The following is a 19,992-nucleotide window of genomic DNA, read 5'->3' as shown; positions in this document are numbered from 1 at the left end:
GTGTAGATTGTATAGAATTATGTATGGTATGGTATGGTATGGTGTGGTGTGGTATGGGATGGGATGGGATGGGATGGTATGGTATGGTATGGTATGGTATGGTATGGGATGGGATGGGGATGGGGTGGGATGGGAGAGAATGTTATCGGAAGGGATTGGATAGTGTAGTGCGGTATAGTGTTATGCGTCTCTTATGTTGGTTGAGACTACTTTAATCATAGCTTGTGGTGCCGACACTTGTTAGTAAATGTGATGTCACACAATACGACTAATTATAGATATACCGAATAAGCGTATTGCTGTCTTTTACCAACCTCCAACACCCAGTCGTTTGGAATATATTCAACGGTGAGTGGAAACGTTATGTCACCAGAGTTAGTGTTTGCCGCCCTAGCTCTGTTCAACCAACTACAAGAACCACTGCGGCACCTTCCAATGGCAGTGTTGTACACTGTCAACGCTACTATTAGTTTGAAGAGACTGGAAAAGTTTTTCATTGCAACGGAGATAGAGAGTTACGATGATGGTAGAGTTCCTCTGTCGACCGGTGAAGATGAAGATGGCGTAATGCTTGACGGAATGGCGAGTTCAAAGGTCAGTTTCGACTTGAAATAACCTAAGCCCACCTTTTCCTTTCCCTCTGGTCAACCCATTCAGGATATGCATCCCTAATCAGTTGTGATCTTGTTTTCATATGGAACACGGAAAGAGCTCTGAACTATCACAGTTTATTCTCTTGAGAACAATGATCGGTCATTTGCAGAACATCGAGGCAAACGACATACTGTAATATGCGTAAGAGACGCAACTTTTGTTTAAAATGCCAAGTGCCAGATACTTTTCAATCCACACTATTGAACAAATGCTCAGTGTTTCCAACGTCTAAAAGAAATGTAGTAAATCGAAATCAAGATAAGTACCCAATATCGCATATTCCTTGTATCGTATCTCTGAAAGTCGAAAGTTACATGGTTTATCTTTTTTCCAGTGCCAAAATGTTACAGGCATTTTCATAAGGCTACGTTAATACAGTTTAGCTAATCTGCCTGACAAATGCAAGATGCATGAAACTTAAGTAGTCTGATTATCATTTACAAGTATTTTGACAGAGAGAGAGAGAGAGAGAGAGAGAGAGAGAGAGAGAGAGAGAGAGAGAGAGAGAGAGAGAGAGAGAGATGTCTTCACATATAGATATGTATAAAATACATCGTTTTTACGCCTGTACGCTTTTTAATTTGCGGCCCATTCTTTGATTTTTCTCAGCAGGAGGTTGAAGAATCAGATTTCCGTATCACGTCTAACTCTGACCGACAACAATTAGTCGTCACAGACGGTGTTCTCGGTTATGATGGAGGGCATCACCATAATCTGTATGGCACATTCGACACTGAAACAACATTTGTAAATGAAATGGCAAAGCTACCACATGGTGTTGCAATAAAGGTACAGAATTCATTCTATAAAGTGCATTCGACAGGTACAGCGAAAACAGTTTGCCGCGGCGTGCATAGCTTGAGAAAACAACTCAATACATGCATTAATAAATCAGTCATTGCACGTCGTATCGACATGGAAGGTTGACGAGGTCCCTTTTATACGCCTGTAGTGAAATTCCATTTTTCAATTGAAGAAATGCCACTAAGAACAAAAGTATATTGTTCGATGTCATTGTTTTTTATATGAATACCTCCATGTTAAGTCACAGTTTGCAAAAAAGGGATGGTTTCGTTTCTTCTAGGAAGCATTGCAGTAATTTTTCTCATGAATAATTTTGGACACCGTATGCTTTTGCGTCAGATTTTTTTGAGCACGGCATGACGCATTTATCGCCAAGCTGAAATGTATAACGAAATAGATTTGTTGATCGGAAATGGATTTTTCAAAGAGCAAGCTTTCTACACCTTTCATGACCATGCAACTCACTTTCACTACACAGTTTATTCTTTTTATACTAGATATCCAATGGTAATTTCAGTTGGGACAGTAGTGCAGGCAGGCCGATATTATCAGATATAAATGTTGAAATTCCTGCAGGTACATAATGTATGTAATTCGCCGATATTTGAGTAGGTCATGAAGTTAACGGTAAACAAGATATTTCAGATTCTAAATTTAAGACGTTCAGTCACCTACGGCGTAGATGTATTCCTTCATATATGCGAAGTATAATATTAACACGATTGGAACTAATTCGGGATAATATTATCTTTTAATTCTTTAATTTATCACAAGTGTTAGGTGCCCTGAAAGTTGCAACATTACAAATTACCGTTAAAAGAAGTGAATTGCAATAAAAGAAAAGTAGATTTTCTTAAATTTGCTGATTAAACCTACATTACATGCTCCATTCATCCAAATCAGTTCTAATCGTGTTTTTATTTAGCTTTGAACTTCACCAGTTGCCGCTGCATAATACAAGCAGGAGGATAAGATTGTATTGAAAATCACGTATTACATGGCTCCATAATGAAGGACGGACACAGGGAGACACTCGTGAAAACAGATGTACGAGACACATAACTAAAGAAGATATTCGTAACTGCTAGTGGGACAAAACTACATTTTTTGTTTTTTTTTCTTAAAAAAGGAAAGTTAACCATGATTGTTGGTATAGTTGGCAGTGGCAAGTCGTCCTTGTTATCAGCCATTTTGGGAGAAATGATAACTACATCCGGCACCGTGCTATTTGACAGGTAGGTTAACAGATATCATTAATAATATATTGTTGAATTGCAGCGGTCTCTGTCAAGATAATGAATCGATCGGTCGAACCTTTTTTTACTGTAGACCAACAATAGTAAACATTTTGCAACCGCGAATTTATCTATCTCTCCATTAAGAACACTGCAATAACCTAGTCTTTTACCTTATTTGTCAGGATCTTGCAATTCTTTCGTCTATAAGTCAGAGTGATGAAAAATCACAAATATACTTGATCATTTCAATTGTATGGATTTCACATTACCTTTTACAGAGAGAAAAGTAAAGTTTCCTACGGTGCTCAGAAGGCTTGGATTCAAAATGCAACATTACGGGAAAACATAGTGTTCGGCGAACCGTTTTATAATGAAAGGTGGGACAAAGTTGACCTAGTTTTCAAGCAAAATGAACACGTTTGCACTTGATGGCAATACTTTGTATACCAAGGGGATAATTTGCCTACCTAATCGATTCACAAAGGACTCTATGTCAAGAACAACAATAGGGTCCATAGAGCTTTGTTATTTTTTGGTTTAGGTTTTAAATGTTCAAACGATTTGTATCGGCGTGTGTCTCTTACGTGCATCTTCAAGTGTCTCTCGTGATGATGGGCAATATGTAAATGCCGGTAGACGCACTCATCCGCGCGTTAAATCTGTGGTATGAGACCGAAGAAGATTTTGTCTTCAGTTGCATGTAAATTTGCCTGCATGCAAACATAGGCATGTATATATTAAAGTGGTAGATCAGATATCATATAAATACGATGGTTTCAATCGGGTTCGAACTCACAACGTACTGTACCCAATCACCTAGCGGAGAAGCCACAGACAAAACCGCTCGGCCAAATCCCCAATCTCAAAAAGATTGGTTCAATAACCGAGCTAAGATGTTACAATTCTGACTGCGCCCTCTCCACACGCTGTAGAGTTCGTGAAGCACTCACGCTCGTACACACACTATACATCGCACACAAACTTTATCGAAGCGAAGCAATGAATACATCGCTTAAACTGGGCGGAAGACAGCCTCGGGGACAATTCTGTCCACCACCAGAACTATCAACCCAGTGTAGGTGATATTTCTATCTTATTAGATAGAGGTAAGCAGGAGCGGTAGATAATTATCCAGTTAGCACATTAAAAAAACGTTTGTAGTTATTTAACTTACCGCTATACTATTCCCTATTACATACAAGTGATACTCTCCTCATATGATATAGACTCATCAGATGTTTGTACTCACCATATAAGAATAACATCATGGTGGGTTAATAAAACTTTTCTATTTGGGTCCCTGTCTATTGACATAATCGGCAAAATCAAAGTGGAATCTCGAGCTTGAGATTCAGAAATTTCAAGATTTTAGAAACCAAACTGAGTTTCAGTTTCATACTTACTGTGCCACATAGTTAAACCACAATCCGTCCACCTACATTATGGTTAAAGGGAAACCTAAGTCCAGCGACATTGACCGTTTATCCCTTCCAAAGTCACCCTTGAATAAAATGCAGCTCAAATTTGCAACATAATTGCACGCGCCGACGACTACGGAGCGACAAAAAGGGACATTGAAGTAGACGACATTTATGGAAATGAGCTCGGAATTCCATGGGCGCGAAAGGGCTCATGGGAGGAGCGTGCGTGACGTCATCGGCGATACACGAACGTGTGTAACAGCTTACCAAAGCATTGGAGTCTATGACTGCAGCAGTGCAGTTCTGCACGTTACGACTCTTTTATGCTCAGTAGCATAAAAAATGATTAACTGTTGTTCACTTGAGTGCAAAAATCACTCAAGGAAGAACAAACTGAGTCAGCTTTTATCGTCGTCCCACAGAACAGCTTTTTCGAAGACAGTGGCTAAAAGAAAGTCGGGCGAGTTTTAAAATCTTTAAAAGATAAAAAGTTATGTTCTACTTGTTTCATGATGATTGTTTTATAAGGGATTTCGGGATTCTGATACCGATACAAGACGATACTATACAATGCGGTTCGTATCTTGACATGCTGAGTCAGCCTACTATCGCCCGTTTTAACCAGATAAATATTAATATTGGCGATTTCGGGACTCTAAAATCCGAAGACGGAAACTACACAAAGCGTCTCTCATCTCGACAGCCCGGGTCTGCGAAATCGCCGATATATACCCAATAAATATAGGCAATTTCGGGACTATATCTGGTAATATTGATATAACAAGATATAATGGAATGACTTCTCGCCTATTGTGTCTCGGCACGACGGGTCTGACAAATCGCCGATATTATATTTACCCGATAAATATCAATTGCGCCGGGACTCCTAGGCTAATGCAGACGATTCAGTGTGGCTGTTTTCGGACGACCTCGGTTTTCGGACATTTAATGACATGCTGTTCGTTGTACTCACTTCGCTCTGTATTGATAGTGTTTTACAAGTCATGTAAGTCAAGTGACGCTGTTGTCCCGTTTCGGATATTTTTTCGGTAGAAGCTATTTCGGGCTACAAACTTAGCCACACCGTTCGATACAAGGTGTCGAACGCAACACACAGAGACAGCCCATGTCCGATATTTAAGCGCCATACACGTCGAAATAAGCTTATAGTTGCGTCGTCCATGGATTAGACGTAACTAATTTATCACATATTTTTACAAACAGTTTTCTAAACACATCGAAATTGAAAATCGGGGGTTTGAAGTTTCAAAATATCAATATTTAGCCCCTATAATCACATTCGAAATACGACGTCCGATTACTGCGATAGCAGTCCAATTACTACGCACTCAACATGGGGTCAACAATTTGGCAACTTTGACTCCCTAAATAACACTTCCGTCCTGTTAACAGTTTGAGGATAAGCGCAATAAAGTTTCGAAGGATATGGTAATAAGATTTCGCAGTGCTCGTCATTTATGAAACGGCTTTGTGCGAAATTCACTACCCTGTCCGAAAACTGTCACTAGATTTACTTGCACTGTGTGGTGTCGGCACGCCGGGTCTGCGAAATAAGATATTTATCCGATAAATATCGGCGACTTAGGACTTTAACTCTGATACTAGACGATACATTGTCAAATTTAGGGTAAATGTCCGATGTATATCGGAGATTTCACCACCTAACAGATCCGACTACCTCGTCCGACTTTAAGTTCAAAAATAGCATCCATGGCCGGTAGTCAAGAATACTGTATGTTTTACATTATTAGATTTATTCATGCACGAAATACATGTTTTACATGCAAAGCATTTGTTCATTAAATGTCCACATGAACTTTCATACACTACTATCGGGACTTCGTCGAGAGGGCCGATCGGATATCACCGTGAGTTTGGGAGGGCCTTGCACGAATTACATTCTGTACATGTAATACATTTTTACTTGGCGATCGATCGGGACTTGAACAGAGGACATATCGGACATCATCGGGAGTTTTGGCTGGTCTTGTATGAAATACATTCTTTACAACAATAGACGATACTGTCTTTTTAAATGGCGGGCAAATATCCACTATATCGGAGATTTCATCACTTTGTAGATCTGAGTAAGCCCGACTTCCTAAGTTCGAAAACGAACTTCGAAAAATAGACGACACTATAGATTTGTCGAATCGGGAATAAATATTTTCCGATACATATCGGAGATTTCGCAACCTTAAGGCCAAGCTCGACTTACATGGTAACACCATAGACCCTCGAGGGTCTATGGTAACACATACAATCAGTCAATCCTTCCGTATCATTCACGAACCAAAAATTAATTTTAAGCGACTGGTAAAGAAAAACTATGTTTTAGAAACGTAGCGTTGAAGGATCGCAGGGTCACTCAGGTCTCCAATTCAGGTCGTGGTCTGTACAAGCACAGTGACTCCCTTCGTGCATCATACACAAAACGCAAACAACCAAATATGAACGATGTGTTGAGATGCTTTCATGATATCTTGGTTCAAATCAGTATGGTTTGATTTCAGTCGGGGAAAATTAATACTCGATGTCAGAAATATCGCTGTCCGAACTCTCCATAGTCGTCTTACAAACGCGCTGAACTGTTTACAGAACTCCTTCAGCTGCAAGCTACAATCGTCTGTATCGCCGATGACGTCACGCACGCTCCTCCCATGAGCCCTTTCGCGCCCATGGAATTCCGAGCTCATTTCCATAAATGTCGTCTACTTCAATGTCTCTTTTCGTCGCTCCGTAGTCGTCGGCGCGTGCAATTATGTTGCAAATTTGAGCTGCATTTTATTCAAGGGTATTTTGGAAGGGATAAACGGTCAATGTCGCTGGACTTAGGTTTCCCTTTAAACGAACTTTTGTTCTTACTTGTGGGCAAATATATTCCGAATCCCACGTAAAATCTGCATTCAACACTAAAGGATAAGATTAAGACAACCTTGTTCACGTTTTGATTTCAAGCACAGGGCATACAAGTGGCATTGAAATATGAGAAAGAATAAAGAGTACTGCTATTAAACCTTGTTTTGTGTTCAAGCCTTTTTTCCTTGTTCTCTTCTTTCTTGCACTGTGTTTTCTTGCTTTGTGCATTGAGTCTTGACGGTTTGATGTTAGCATAATGTATGCAGTATGTATACGTGCACAGACAAACATAGACAGATTCGCAAGGGGTACTGTTTAAGACGTGAAGCGGTTACGTAACCCATCCATGTTCGCCTCGCCTCAGGTTGCTCTCGCGTCTCTTTTCCGAAGAGTGCCGACCATGCATCCTTCGGTAATTTTCGGACTTTCGCCAATTTTAATCGAAAGTATGTTCAGCAAAGTTTGTGTTATTGTTGTCGTGTGGTGCTGAGCGGAATGGACATGGTGGCGAAAAGGGGAGTATTTTGAGCTTCAGGAAAGTGAGTTTAAGCGTCTTAAAAATTCCTCTCATATTTTTATGAATATATAATGAGAGTGTTTGACCAAATTTGAAAGTCTTTTATCGATACTGTCTGGTTTTACTCAACGGTTTACGGTCAGTCATACCTTCTTTTACACGTGCGTCAAGGAAGGACATGTTTGTGAAACTGCTGGCGTGTTATGTTTTGATTGGTGTGAAGCAGTGTTTCTGGTCTGACAGCTCATAAAGTAACTATGGTTGCTACGCGACTGGCAGTACGATGCCATCTCCTCTTATTTTTCGCATAATCTCGTGTTATTATCAAGCAAAACAAAGTCCCCAAAAAGTTTAACACCTTTGAAGCTCATTTAAATATGAAAAGCCAATAGTCTACCGAGACGACCATGGAACAAAAGGCATGCAGCGTTACTATTTGTCTGTGGTACGTGCTTATAGGGCTTTAAGGCTATTGTAATAGCGTGTTAAATGATCACCAAGAGTGGGCGCACTACATACTGCATACATTATGCCACAGAGAAACATATAGACAGAGTGGCAACACTTGCATGCCTTTTGTTCCATGGTCGTCTCGGTAAACTATTGGCTTTTCATATTAAAATGAGCTTCAAAGGTGTTAAACTTTTTGGAGGCTTTGTTTGTGGTTGATAATTACACGAGATTATGCGAAAAATACGACGAGATGGCATCGTACTGCCAGTCGCGTAGCAACCATAGTTACTTTGTGAGCTCTCAGGCCAGAAACACTGCTTCACGCCAATCAAAACATAACACGCCAGCAGTTTCATAAACATGTCCTTCCTTGACGCACGTATAAAAGACGGTATGACTGACCGTAAACCATTGAGTAAAACCAGACAGTATCGATAAAAGACTTTCAAATTTGGTTCAAATACACTCATTATATATTCATAAAAATATGAGAGAAATTTTTAAAACGGTAAAACTCATTTTCCTGAAGCTCAAAACACTCCCGTTTTCGCCAGCACGTCAATTCTGCTCAGCACCACACGACAACAACAACACAAACTTTGCCGAACATACTTTCGCTTAACAATTGGAGAAAATCCGAAAATTACCGAAGGATTCATGGTCGGCACTCTTCGGAAAAGAGAGGCGAGAGCAACCTGAGGCGAGGCGAACATGGATGGGTTACGTAACCGCTTCACGCCTTAAACAATACCAGTTGCCACTCTATCTATGTTTCTCTATGATTATGCTAACACTGAACCAAAAGGGCTCAACTCACAACGCGAGGAAACATAGGGCAAGAAAGAAGTGAACAAGAAAAAAAGGATGGTACGCAAAACAAGGTTTTATAGCAGTATTTTCCCATAATTAAATTGCCACTTGTGTGCCCCTGTGCAGAGACTAATATACGTGATCGATATGAGTCGTTTATCTTCCTCTCCTGCCATTTAGATTAGTGCTTCAACCGAAAAAAATCAGTATATTTTCATTAGCTCCACGATCCATTTCCGGTCTCTCATCAGATACCATACAGTAATTAAAGCGTGTGCCTTGCAACCTGACCTTGATATTCTACCAGCCGGTGACATGACGGAGATTGGCGGGAAAGGTATCAATCTCAGTGGAGGACAGAAACAACGTGTCAGCATTGCTAGGGCATTTTACAACAGATCCGACATCGTTATCTTGGTTCGTAAAATCGCATTTTCCAATTATTTCTACGCTGTCAGAACCTGAGAAGCAATACCTTATTATACTTACATTTTTCTCAGATTTATCGATAAATCATCGGCAGATGCCAACTCAACTACTTTGTGATCTACAGAAATTTCCTTACATGGGCTTGTAAATACTATTATCATTCAAAAATTCATTTACAAGTCATTAAAATATGTCATATCAATGTGTGAAGGTACTAGTCTTCCTCCGTATTAACAAGACAATACAAAATACATGCATGCGAGTCACTTATTGAAGTTAAACTAACATTTTGAGCCATGTTCACTTATTGATATTTGTTTCTTGCAGGATGATCCTCTAGCGGCATTAGATGTCCACGTTGGTAGTCATGTCCTCTACGAAGGGATCATTAATTTGTTGTTGCGAGAGAATCGAACAGTTCTTCTTGTCACTCATCAACTGCAGTATTTGAATTACGCTGATAAGGTATGAAATGTGGTTCACATTTAATGATATTGCCGCATATGTAAAATTGTTTGTATGTTCGTTTGCTGGTACGAATATATCTCTGTATGTCTATATGTCGTGAATTCTTTTTGTGTACACTGTATATGCATGCTTGTCTATCTGCTTGCCTGTCTCTTGCCTGTCTGTCCGTTTGTTTGTCTGTCTCTCTGCCTCTCTGTTTGCTACAGAGAAGTTCTGAATGTTTGAAATTTTCCCTCGAAAGTTATTTTTAAGCGATTTGCTTCATCAAAATACGCCTTTAAAATTATAATATGGCTTTGTATTAAGTAATGCCCATGCTTAATGTTACATGTAAAGCACACTGACACTGTATGGTAGAAAACAGCTATTGAACCACTCTTTTAAGGGTTGGGGTTTAGTTCGAACCCGATCGAAAATGGGTATAGTGAATGTTTTACATCACACGTACATTTACATGTATTTCTATCAAAGCAAACTGACCATACGCCTTTTCAACGTTTACAACTGTTTTTCACCATTTCTAAGGTCATCGCCATGGAGAACGGTAAGATATTGAGACAGGGTAATCTGACCGACATCAAAAAACACGAACCGGCCTTGTACGCCGAGTGGATGAAGACGATCACGCTAATCAGCGAATCGGATCGCGAGAGCGCGTCTGATGAAGACACCATTGAAGAACGCAGGAAACTTCTTCAAAGCATTTCAAAATCCACTGAAAAAAATGGCAAAGGTATGAAATTTGCTTTTTGGTAAAACACATTCATACATCTTATCGTCCATTTGAAAATGCTTCCCGTTCTTTATCTATTTGAGTCAGTTTCTCTGCCCGAGTACAGTATGTGAGTTGGTCTGATAGTCGATTGTATATTCCGTTTTATATCATATAAGGCCAAAAAAGGGAAAAAAATGTTTCTGGTCAGCGCGCGGGTCACTTGAACAACAGCGCGTCACCTTTTTATTCTGTTTGTGGCCGGCGGCCGTGGCTGACACCAAACCAAAATGCTTGAAGAGAAAATGAAAATTTTTTTTTGGGGGGGGGGGGGGCATGATCAGTGACTGCATGAACAGTATATATTTGACTATATTGATAAAACTATAAAACTGACCCTCCTCCCTCCCTTGAGGGAAAATAAAAAATAAATAAATAAATAAAATGCGCGTCGCCGCAGCATTTTTAAAGAAAGACCTGACCAGAAACATTTCTTTTCTTTCTTTTTGGCCTAAATGCTTTACAAAGTCCCTTGCTGATTGCTATTGATAGTTACAGACGGAGAAGAAGGCAAATTAATAGAGAAAGAAGAACGCGAGCGTGGTTCGGTTTCATGGCGAGTATACTGGGCCTACGTCAAAGCAATGTACATACCCATGGCAGTTCTCACACTGTTTCTGTTGGCCGCACAAGCTGCTGCAATGATGGGGAGAAACTTTTGGCTGTCTATATGGTCTGATTCAACGGAAAACATTGACAATTCAACCACACAGGTAAATCATTTGCAAGTTTACACTGAATGCACGTTTGCCTTTTGAAAGTACACGGGTTGATTTTGCTCATAATTCAGTGCATCATCGTCATTATCGTCATCGTCGTCATTTTATTTAAGCAATAATGTACTCTCTCCCGGCCCATAATGGACGAAAACAATCTTTTCACGACACAGTACGTAAGAGGCGGAGCCGAGTACATTATGGTCACCGTATCAGGACTGCAAAGTTTGCTTGAGTCCATTGGGCCAGTAGGGTACATTATTCCTATTATTTTGGCGATGCCAGTGAATTTGTAGATGTAGAAAACATCTTGGGCCATAATGCTAGATAATCGGATATATTCTCAGTAATAAACTGAGGGTATGGCGTCACAAAAGTCACTGGTATTGACAAAGCCATAATATAATACAATTTAGATGATAGAGCACGGAGGGTAGTTTTTTCGGTTCGCGGATTACGCAGTCGGAGGTACTCAGAATATTCAGAGTATTGACCGCACAAGACGTGTAGAGTTCCTTTGTACTACATCATGTATACTTCATAGAAAAAAAGTTTACTCTAGCCATCGCCAAAGATACAGCTTCTCCCATGTCTCGGTGTGTTTATGGACTCGAGATGGGATTGCGATCGTCGTTCGTCTGGCGTATAGTGGTAGCAAGGGGTTTGAAATCATATCTGAGCACGGCTTCATTAATACAAGAAATATGAAATGAAGACATATGATTCCTTGAACCACATTTACATATGGTTGTTGTCTGCATTGTGTGTTTACGGTCAACGCCGTCAATCCTAGAACAATTGTTTACTTAATTGAGTTCTTGCCGTTCGTATCTCCGATGTAAATCATTCACGATCTCTCACCCGATCATTGAGCTTTGTGCAAGATTAGGAATATCGGAATGATATTCAAAGGTGGAGAAAAACTCTATGTGAAACAATTATCATCATCACCATCATCATCAATCAATATCTATTGGTTCTGAACATTTCAGGAAGAATATAATGCCGAATTACAGTACTATCTGGTAGGCTATACTGTGATATCCCTGGTGTACATCCTACTCACAGCAGCTGCCTCTGGTTCTCTTGCTATCAGTGCCATTCTGGCCGCTAAACGACTCCATATCAACTTGCTGCGTAACATTATTAATGCACCAATGAGATTCTTCGACACAACCCCGACTGGCCGTGTTCTCAATCGATTTTCGAATGACACCAACACAATAGACCAGGTAACGTTAAGACTATCAAATGGGTCTGTTCACAGCGGTGGATCGGAAATCTAAAGGTTTCGCCTTCCCATTAGGATTGCTGTTACGCTGATGTCTTTAATAGGTAAATTGTTACCGTGCGCCATGGGTTCGAATCCGAATGTACTGAATTATCACACCGACTTGAGTCCAACTGTAATAAAGAACTTTGTTTATAAATTTACCGTATGATTTTTTTCATTATTTTTATCATTTCAGCGATTATGGCAAACATTAACGCTATTTTTGATGGCAACTCTTCAAGTACTATCAGTCATCGTGGTCAATATAATCATCGTTCCAATTTTCGCTCTTCTCATAATACCGGTGGTAATAGCATTTTGCATCGTTCAGAAATTCTACATCACAACGTCGAGGTATTTTTTTATATGTTAAGTCCATAAACATAATGTAATTGAAAATCTCTAAGAGTAACGCACATATGCTATTATTGTATACATTTAACATATAGGTAATCAGTATATATATATATATATATATATATATATATATATATATATATATATATATATATATATATATATATATATATATATATGTATATATATATATGTGTGTATATATATATATATATATATATATATATATATATATATATATATATATATATATATATATATATATATATATATATATATATATATATTATATATATTATATATAGGAAACTTGGGTTGACACACACTACCACACCTGGTTGTAAGGTTCCAAACGTATTTATTATACCTCAAACACAACGTTTCGCTCTAAATTTAGAGTTTCTTCAGGTGTTTTCTACAATAAAGAGTTCGAACATAAAAATTATAAAGGTTGAATTGTATAGGAAAATGAGCACTGTTGAGTTATAAGTCTATGAAAATCTGTAAATGCACATCAATGACAGGAGAGAGACTAAATATTACAATGGTTGAATTGTATAGGAAAACGAGCAATGTGGAGTTACAAGTATCTGAAAATCTGTAAATATACATAAATGACAGGAGAGAGACTAACATCGAGGTTGTGAGAACGGTCAAAACTGTTTGGACCTACGCCGAGAGCTGGAAATTGGCGCGCTGAAGTCATGGGGGGGGGGGTCCCTTTAAATACTCAAAAGCTGGTATGTGGGGGCGCTGTTGAAGGCTATGCAAATTTTGGGCGAATATTAAGGCCAGCTGGCGACAGTTTGTCAAGTTTTTTGATCCATTGTGATTCTAAATGTTAGCGTAGTTTGTCATCCTGTTTGTTGACTTGTATGATGCCAATTATTGAAATATCACTGACACTGTGTTGATCAGAATTAAAATGTATGGCGACCGGGGTATCTTTTTTGCGACGCACTGAGGAGAGGTGGTTAGGGAGCGTTCAGTTATTATGGCCGGGGGTGGGCCGGCAAAATCCAGGGGGGTCACCTCAAATTTGAAAACTGCAAAGGGGGGGGGGGGTCATGTATTTTTCAAACAGCTCAGAGGGGGGGGGGTCACTTAATTTTCATAAGTATCCGTCCCGTCAAAAAGCAGTTTCAGTGTTCAGAAATATTCTGAGAGATAAAAATGATTCGTTGCATGATTTCATTCTCTGAAGTTATTCACCTGTAAATCTGAACAAAAGTATAATTATCTGTCACATGAACATCTTGACTTGACAACCATGAGGCTTGTCTTATTGTAAATCAAGCTCACTGCACTGAGGGCGATGAACAATTCCTATTACTTACATATTAGAGATATAGCAAGTTTTGTCAGGGAAATTATTTAACAGTTACCTGTACTGAGACTACTAGTACCATGAAAAGTTAATACTTTTAGGTGAAATTCCAATATCATAATTGTTGTCCACATCTGAACTTTTAAATACCCTATTTGAATCAAGTACATTTGTATCAATTATCAAATACCTATAAAAGCACAAATTAATTTAGTTTAGCATTTAAAAAAAATATTCTTAGTTTTCTCATAGACTCCAATGTATAGTGAATCAACATTTCGGTGAAATTCCAAAATCCAATTTCTTGCACACATATCAACCTTTAACCATCCAAAGCTAACTAAGTACTTTAAAATGAATTATCAAATGTCTATAAATACACAGATTTTGATAGTTTGTATTAAAAAAAAAAGTTTTTCATTTTCCTCATAGACTCCCATGTACAGTGAATCTACATTTGGTATAATTCCAAAATCCAATTTCTGGCGAACACATCCATTGTTACCACCCTAATCTAATCAAGTACATTGATATCAATAATCGAGAGTACATAAATACATGGGTTTACCTTTTTTTGTACTGGAAAAAAATTATTCATACTTTCCTCATAGACTCCCATGTATAGTGGATGAACATTTTCAGTGAAGTTCCATTATCAGATTTCTTGTACACATAATATGCACCTTTTACCATCATATTCTAATCAAGTTAAATTATGTTAATTATTGAACATCTGTTTATGCACAAGTATACCAAGTTTTTCATTGGAAAAAAAATTATTCACAATTTTATCATTGACTCCCATGTATAGTGGATGAACATTTTTGGTGAAATTCTAAGGTCAAACTTTTTGTCCACATGCCAGTTGTAACAACCCTCTTTCATTTAAGTACATTTATGTAAATTATCAAATATCTATAAATGCACAGATATAGTTTTGCATTGAAAAAGTATTACATAGATTTCTCATACATGTATGAGAAAATATATGTATACCATGTATGGTGAATCAACATTATCAACAGCTGATTTTTAATTAAATCCAAATATCAAAATTTTGTACACACACGCTTGCGCAAAAATATTGCGATCCACCAGTAATGTCTGTCCAACCCTTTTGAGCAAGTCAGAAGGGGAAATCTGAGCATTAACACCTTTTAAGTTATATATATATATATATATATATATATATATATATATATATATATATATATATATATATATATATATATATATATATTAACACAAATTACTTTAAGTACAAAGTAATGAAATCTGTTACACTTGAAGTAATTTGTGTTATTATTTATAACGCTCTGCTTGGCATCGAACACTATAATTTCCCACGAGGCGTAGTGCACACACACTATCCAGAACTGCAGACGCGCGTCCGAGATAGCATTCCACACTAGCGCTACCAATCGGAAGAAAAATTTGTTGACATTGCACGAAAACGGTCATCACTCTGACAAGTTGATGCGCCAGTCATGAATGTAAGGTATATAATAATAATGTCATCACAAAAATACCGCAAACGATGCACTCCGATATTGGCGCCGTGCATCGTCCGACGCGAAGATACGCTGCACCAATGTGTGGCATTTTTGTAAAAACCTCATAACATTTCACGTATTTCTCACAGTAAATTCAACCCAAGCCAAAATATTGTGTTAATTCCACAGAGAACTTCAGAGACTGGAAAGTGTGACGACGTCACCAGTTTTCGCTCACTTCTTAGAGACGTTGGGAGGATTGTCGACTATCAGAGCATATAGGTATAAATTTTCAATGTTATAGTCATGGGAAACTCGTAAAGCTGTCAATTTACACAACCCCCACCCCCATCTTAGTATTTGTTGCTAATTTGTTACCAGCCGCTTTACTTGCTGCTCTACATTCTTCTTATGTATCTTTCTAAGTACTGGGCCTATCATTCTAAACTGCATCGATTTTCATTGGGGCTCCCGAAAATAAGAGCACCACCAATATAATGTCTGATACTACTATACCATTCTACCCACTCTCTTACACTCTCTTAACATGTATATATGTACTTGCGTAATCAGCAGCATTCGACTTACGCATCGGCTGCGTTTAATATGTCTAGCCAGTTTTATGCACGTCACCACGACACTTGGCCAAGACGAAAACCACATAATATTGGCCAATAATAAATGTTCATGAAAATCTGTTTTGACCTCAGGTTGACAATAACTGTAAATTATGTAATTATTGTACAATTACCGTACTTGTGCACAAGAATGTAAGATACTATAACTCAGTGCAAGAGGAACGTTACTCATTTTTCAGTCAAGTCCAGTCTTTCAAGAGAAAACAATTGAACCACAATACTCCAAGAAGCCTAGAAAATATGTTGAAGTAAAATAATTCCAAATCAAAACAGATTTTCTTCGCTAGTTTTCTTCTTACTCTGGCCGTCAAATTGATAATCACGTTCGTGTTATTTGATAATTACACACAATCATTTTTTTAAAATTTACTTTAGGTGTGAAAGAAGATTCCGAGCGGAACTTTCAGGAAAAATTGACTATAATAACGTGGCATGTACGTATGTAATATACACCACGCGATGGGTGTACATAAGGCTGGTAAATAAAACACTACGGGCAAAAAGGGCCCAAAATTGTTCAGTGCAGCGCCCTCGCCGGACAACGCTTTAGGCTGGTTGCTAGTGACGACAGCGAACATTGTATCAATTTCATTTCAATAAAATATCGATCGAAATCTGCTCGCCTGTCGCTCGTATTTTCAGGTTACGCCATGAATTTTTCCATGACAGCCCGTATATATTGACTTATGTACCATAAAATCAACGTATTGGTTGTTTTCTTCCACTCAAATTGAATCGAAGACAATTTGTTTAGTTTTGGTGATACTTTTATGTCTCAGCATATTTTGGCGCTCTTTGGACAAGTTTGGCGCCATGCGATCCGCGGGTATGCAACACAACATTGTAACAATTCGCAACAAAAGAATATCGATCGATAACGTTCACTACACGTTCACAGTGGAGACTCTACACCAGTTCGCTTCCGTTTCGTGTTATTTTTACCAATTTACTGCGATATTCATGGTTCATATTCACCCAAATTTTGTATAAAAGACAACAACTTGACAGGTATTTGATCTGTACAATTTAGGAGACACTTGCTGATTAATTTGCGTCAATTTCAGACCCTTGTTCTGCACATGTAAACGCCGTCAGATCGCCATATTGTTGACGGCAACAGTATATTTCAGTGATCAGAATAAATAGAATGGCAATAAAACAAATTTTAGGAAGAAATTCAAAATCTAAAACAATACGATTTTACTTATTAGTCAAAGGATCATCGTGCCAATTTTCATTATTATTGGTTCAGAATTGAAAAATTTGAACCGGCGAGAAGTTTGCAATGTGTTCGGTCGATCGGACGCGCACAAACGCCATTGTTTTCTATGGGAATCGAGATTATTCGGCACATCGTAAAATGAAAAATACATCTGAAAAAACCCGTTGGTTTAAATTTTTCATTTCGCTGTTATTTCTCACAATATTGAGATTAAGCATCTCATGAAGGTTAACTGAAACTCTATGTTTTAGTTTTTTAAATTTCCCTCTTATTTTATGAAATGACGAGTTTACTATCGTTTGTGCTGTTGGCCGTGTTTTCGCCTATTTTCGCATAGAGTATTTTCGCTTCGGTATTTTAAGAATTCCTTCATGAAATTATTGCCGAAATATCATAATGGACAGAGAAACATATGAGGAAATGGAATCTGCATCTCTTTCCTGAATATTTAGCTGTGCGGCTAGGAAATTCGGCGAAGTTTTCAACATAACGCGGAAGCTTGATTTGGCTCTCTTTACGCTCATTCAGCGTATGTGCGGCAAAAAATTGTCACACTTTGAGTGAACAATATAGAGGCCATTTGCCCACAGTGAAATGTCATCTTTTTTCAAATCGACATTATTCTCTGTCTATGGAACATGAACTATTTCTTTTCAACTTTATCATCAGATCGGTGTTCTTTTTATGCTTGCGTTAAAATGGATTTGTTGATTTTGCAATGAGTGTTTACATTTGAATGCCAGATTTCCAGTCTATAACTTCGAGGAAAGACTACATTGTGATGGATTTCCACATGTTTAACTTAGCTTTTCTGAAATCTGTACGTAACAGAAAGAATTTTTGAGTTCTTGAAAATTGGCCTTTGTCAATTTCACTCAATTTTAAAGTTGTAATACGAAATAATCTAAAGCTTTCAGTACGAAATCATTGTACAATTTCTGGCAAATCTGTTGCATTTCTACTTCAAAGGAAACCATCGGCACTATAGTTGTATTCATGTCCGCCATGACCACGCTTATCTCGTGTACACTTGGTGTGCTAGAACCAAGCTTCGTAGGACTGGCTATAACCTATGCCCTATCGGTAAGCAAACAGAGATGATTCATCATTATGTTGGGAATAGTTTTGTTTCGTATAGCCTTTGAACAATTATCTTGCACTTCGATAGACAAATTTTCGAATTTCCAAATTGCTGATGTTTCTATGTACTTTATATTACACAATGTGCTTTTATCTTACGAAAGTTTCAAAGAGGATTTTGTTTAGATATTTTGAAATCAGTAATTTTAACGGATTCACATCGATTAGGACATTCAGTTTGACAATTTATTCAAACGACAGTTTCACTAATGAGTCTGTTTCTGTATCGTCAAAGATATCTTTTCAACTGAATATGTCCGTCCGTCTCTTGGCTGACACCGAAATGCAGATGAACGCTATGGAGCGAGTTGAATACTACACACACATTGACTCGGAGCAGTATGAAGGTCTGTACAATATTGCCTTCTCGACAAGGTCGCTGTGGTGCTTTCCACCCCTGCAATTTCAATACATCCCCCTTACAGCACGGTACGACGTACTTTCGGCGTCACTATAAATGTATTTCTATTTGCAAAACAACAAATTGCCATAACATGACAAAAACAAGAGGGTTTATTGTACCGATCTCATCATACACTTTGTGAAAGTGGAATAGATTCGATTAAATCGTTGCGTTGAAATTTGCCCAGATTTATTTCGTATCATGTACGGTTGGTTGACCGACAAAGCAGGTTCATCACAACAACATCGTGTGGTATACATAATTAAAAAGTGAACACTTATAGTCATCGATATGTCAGTAGAATTGTAGGCACACCTATTTTCTTTCCGGAGGCGCGATTTGAACAGTAACGCTTCGCAAACAAGGAAGATTCGACAATCAAAAGAAAACATTTACATTAACATCAATAAACGGGTAATTAATATTTTGTCAATTTCGTTAAGAGTTTCATCTCCCCTGTCGCTACCAAGCTGTGCTCTCTGATAGATCCCAGAATTTGAATTCTCTAAGAGTTCTTATACGAGAGAGAAAAGGCGTTACAAAAAAATTAAAAGATATGAGGGATTCGTTTGAATTCTACCCTTTAAATATTGCACCATCGATCACAATAAAGAGATGGTAATACTGACGATACCTCACGTACTTTGAACTGTCACTGTTTCTCACAATTTTGTAGGCGTTCAGTTAGTCCCAACAAGCTGGCCAGATAATGGTAATATTGTAATGGAGAATCTATCTGTGAACTATGCCAGTGACCTCGAACCTGTACTTCACAATGTCAACTTGCACATTAAATCCGGTCAAAAGGTAAATATTTTGAACCTCGATTGTTCGATTAGTGGTACCCAACCTTCCATACTACTTCCGCACAAGATCATTGTTAATCAGATCTGCTTACCTCTACATTGTAAAACGAGACACCATCATGGTTATTTACTGAAGAGTTCGTGTACATGAATATTAAAGTATGAATTTCC

The 19,992-nt window shown here is 38.2% G+C and overlaps 1 protein-coding gene across 1 annotated transcript; it reads left to right on the top strand.

Annotated features, from left to right (window-relative positions):
- Positions 1-133: 133 nt before the first annotated feature.
- Positions 134-19,972, top strand: LOC139134494 (ATP-binding cassette sub-family C member 8-like). Its single transcript, XM_070701353.1, has 16 exons — positions 134-594; positions 1,264-1,443; positions 1,956-2,034; positions 2,588-2,693; positions 2,975-3,073; positions 9,029-9,194; positions 9,534-9,671; positions 10,200-10,407; positions 10,939-11,159; positions 12,155-12,394; positions 12,632-12,789; positions 15,802-15,894; positions 16,626-16,728; positions 18,442-18,555; positions 18,848-18,959; positions 19,692-19,972. Exons 1-16 carry the CDS (start codon positions 364-366, stop codon positions 19,970-19,972), a joined length of 2,529 nt encoding a protein of 842 aa, XP_070557454.1. The 5' UTR covers positions 134-363.
- The last annotated feature ends 20 nt before the right edge of the window (positions 19,973-19,992 follow it).

The sequence above is a fragment of the Ptychodera flava genome, chromosome 6 (genome assembly GCF_041260155.1).
Source record: "Ptychodera flava strain L36383 chromosome 6, AS_Pfla_20210202, whole genome shotgun sequence".
Taxonomy (NCBI): domain Eukaryota; kingdom Metazoa; phylum Hemichordata; class Enteropneusta; family Ptychoderidae; genus Ptychodera; species Ptychodera flava.
The sequence above is the reverse complement of the archived record's forward strand: the minus strand, read 5'-3'. Positions and strand labels throughout refer to the sequence as shown.

Excerpts from the sequence above, each read along its gene's own strand:
- LOC139134494 (XM_070701353.1), top strand. The coding sequence starts at position 364 with ATGTCACCAGAGTTAGTGTTTGCCGCCCTAGCTCTGTTCAACCAACTA. Across the intron at positions 3,074-9,028 it reads GAACCGTTTTATAATGAAAG|ATACCATACAGTAATTAAAG; the intron begins GTGGGACAAAGT and ends GTCTCTCATCAG. Across the intron at positions 16,729-18,441 it reads GATGGGTGTACATAAGGCTG|GAAACCATCGGCACTATAGT; the intron begins GTAAATAAAACA and ends TCTACTTCAAAG.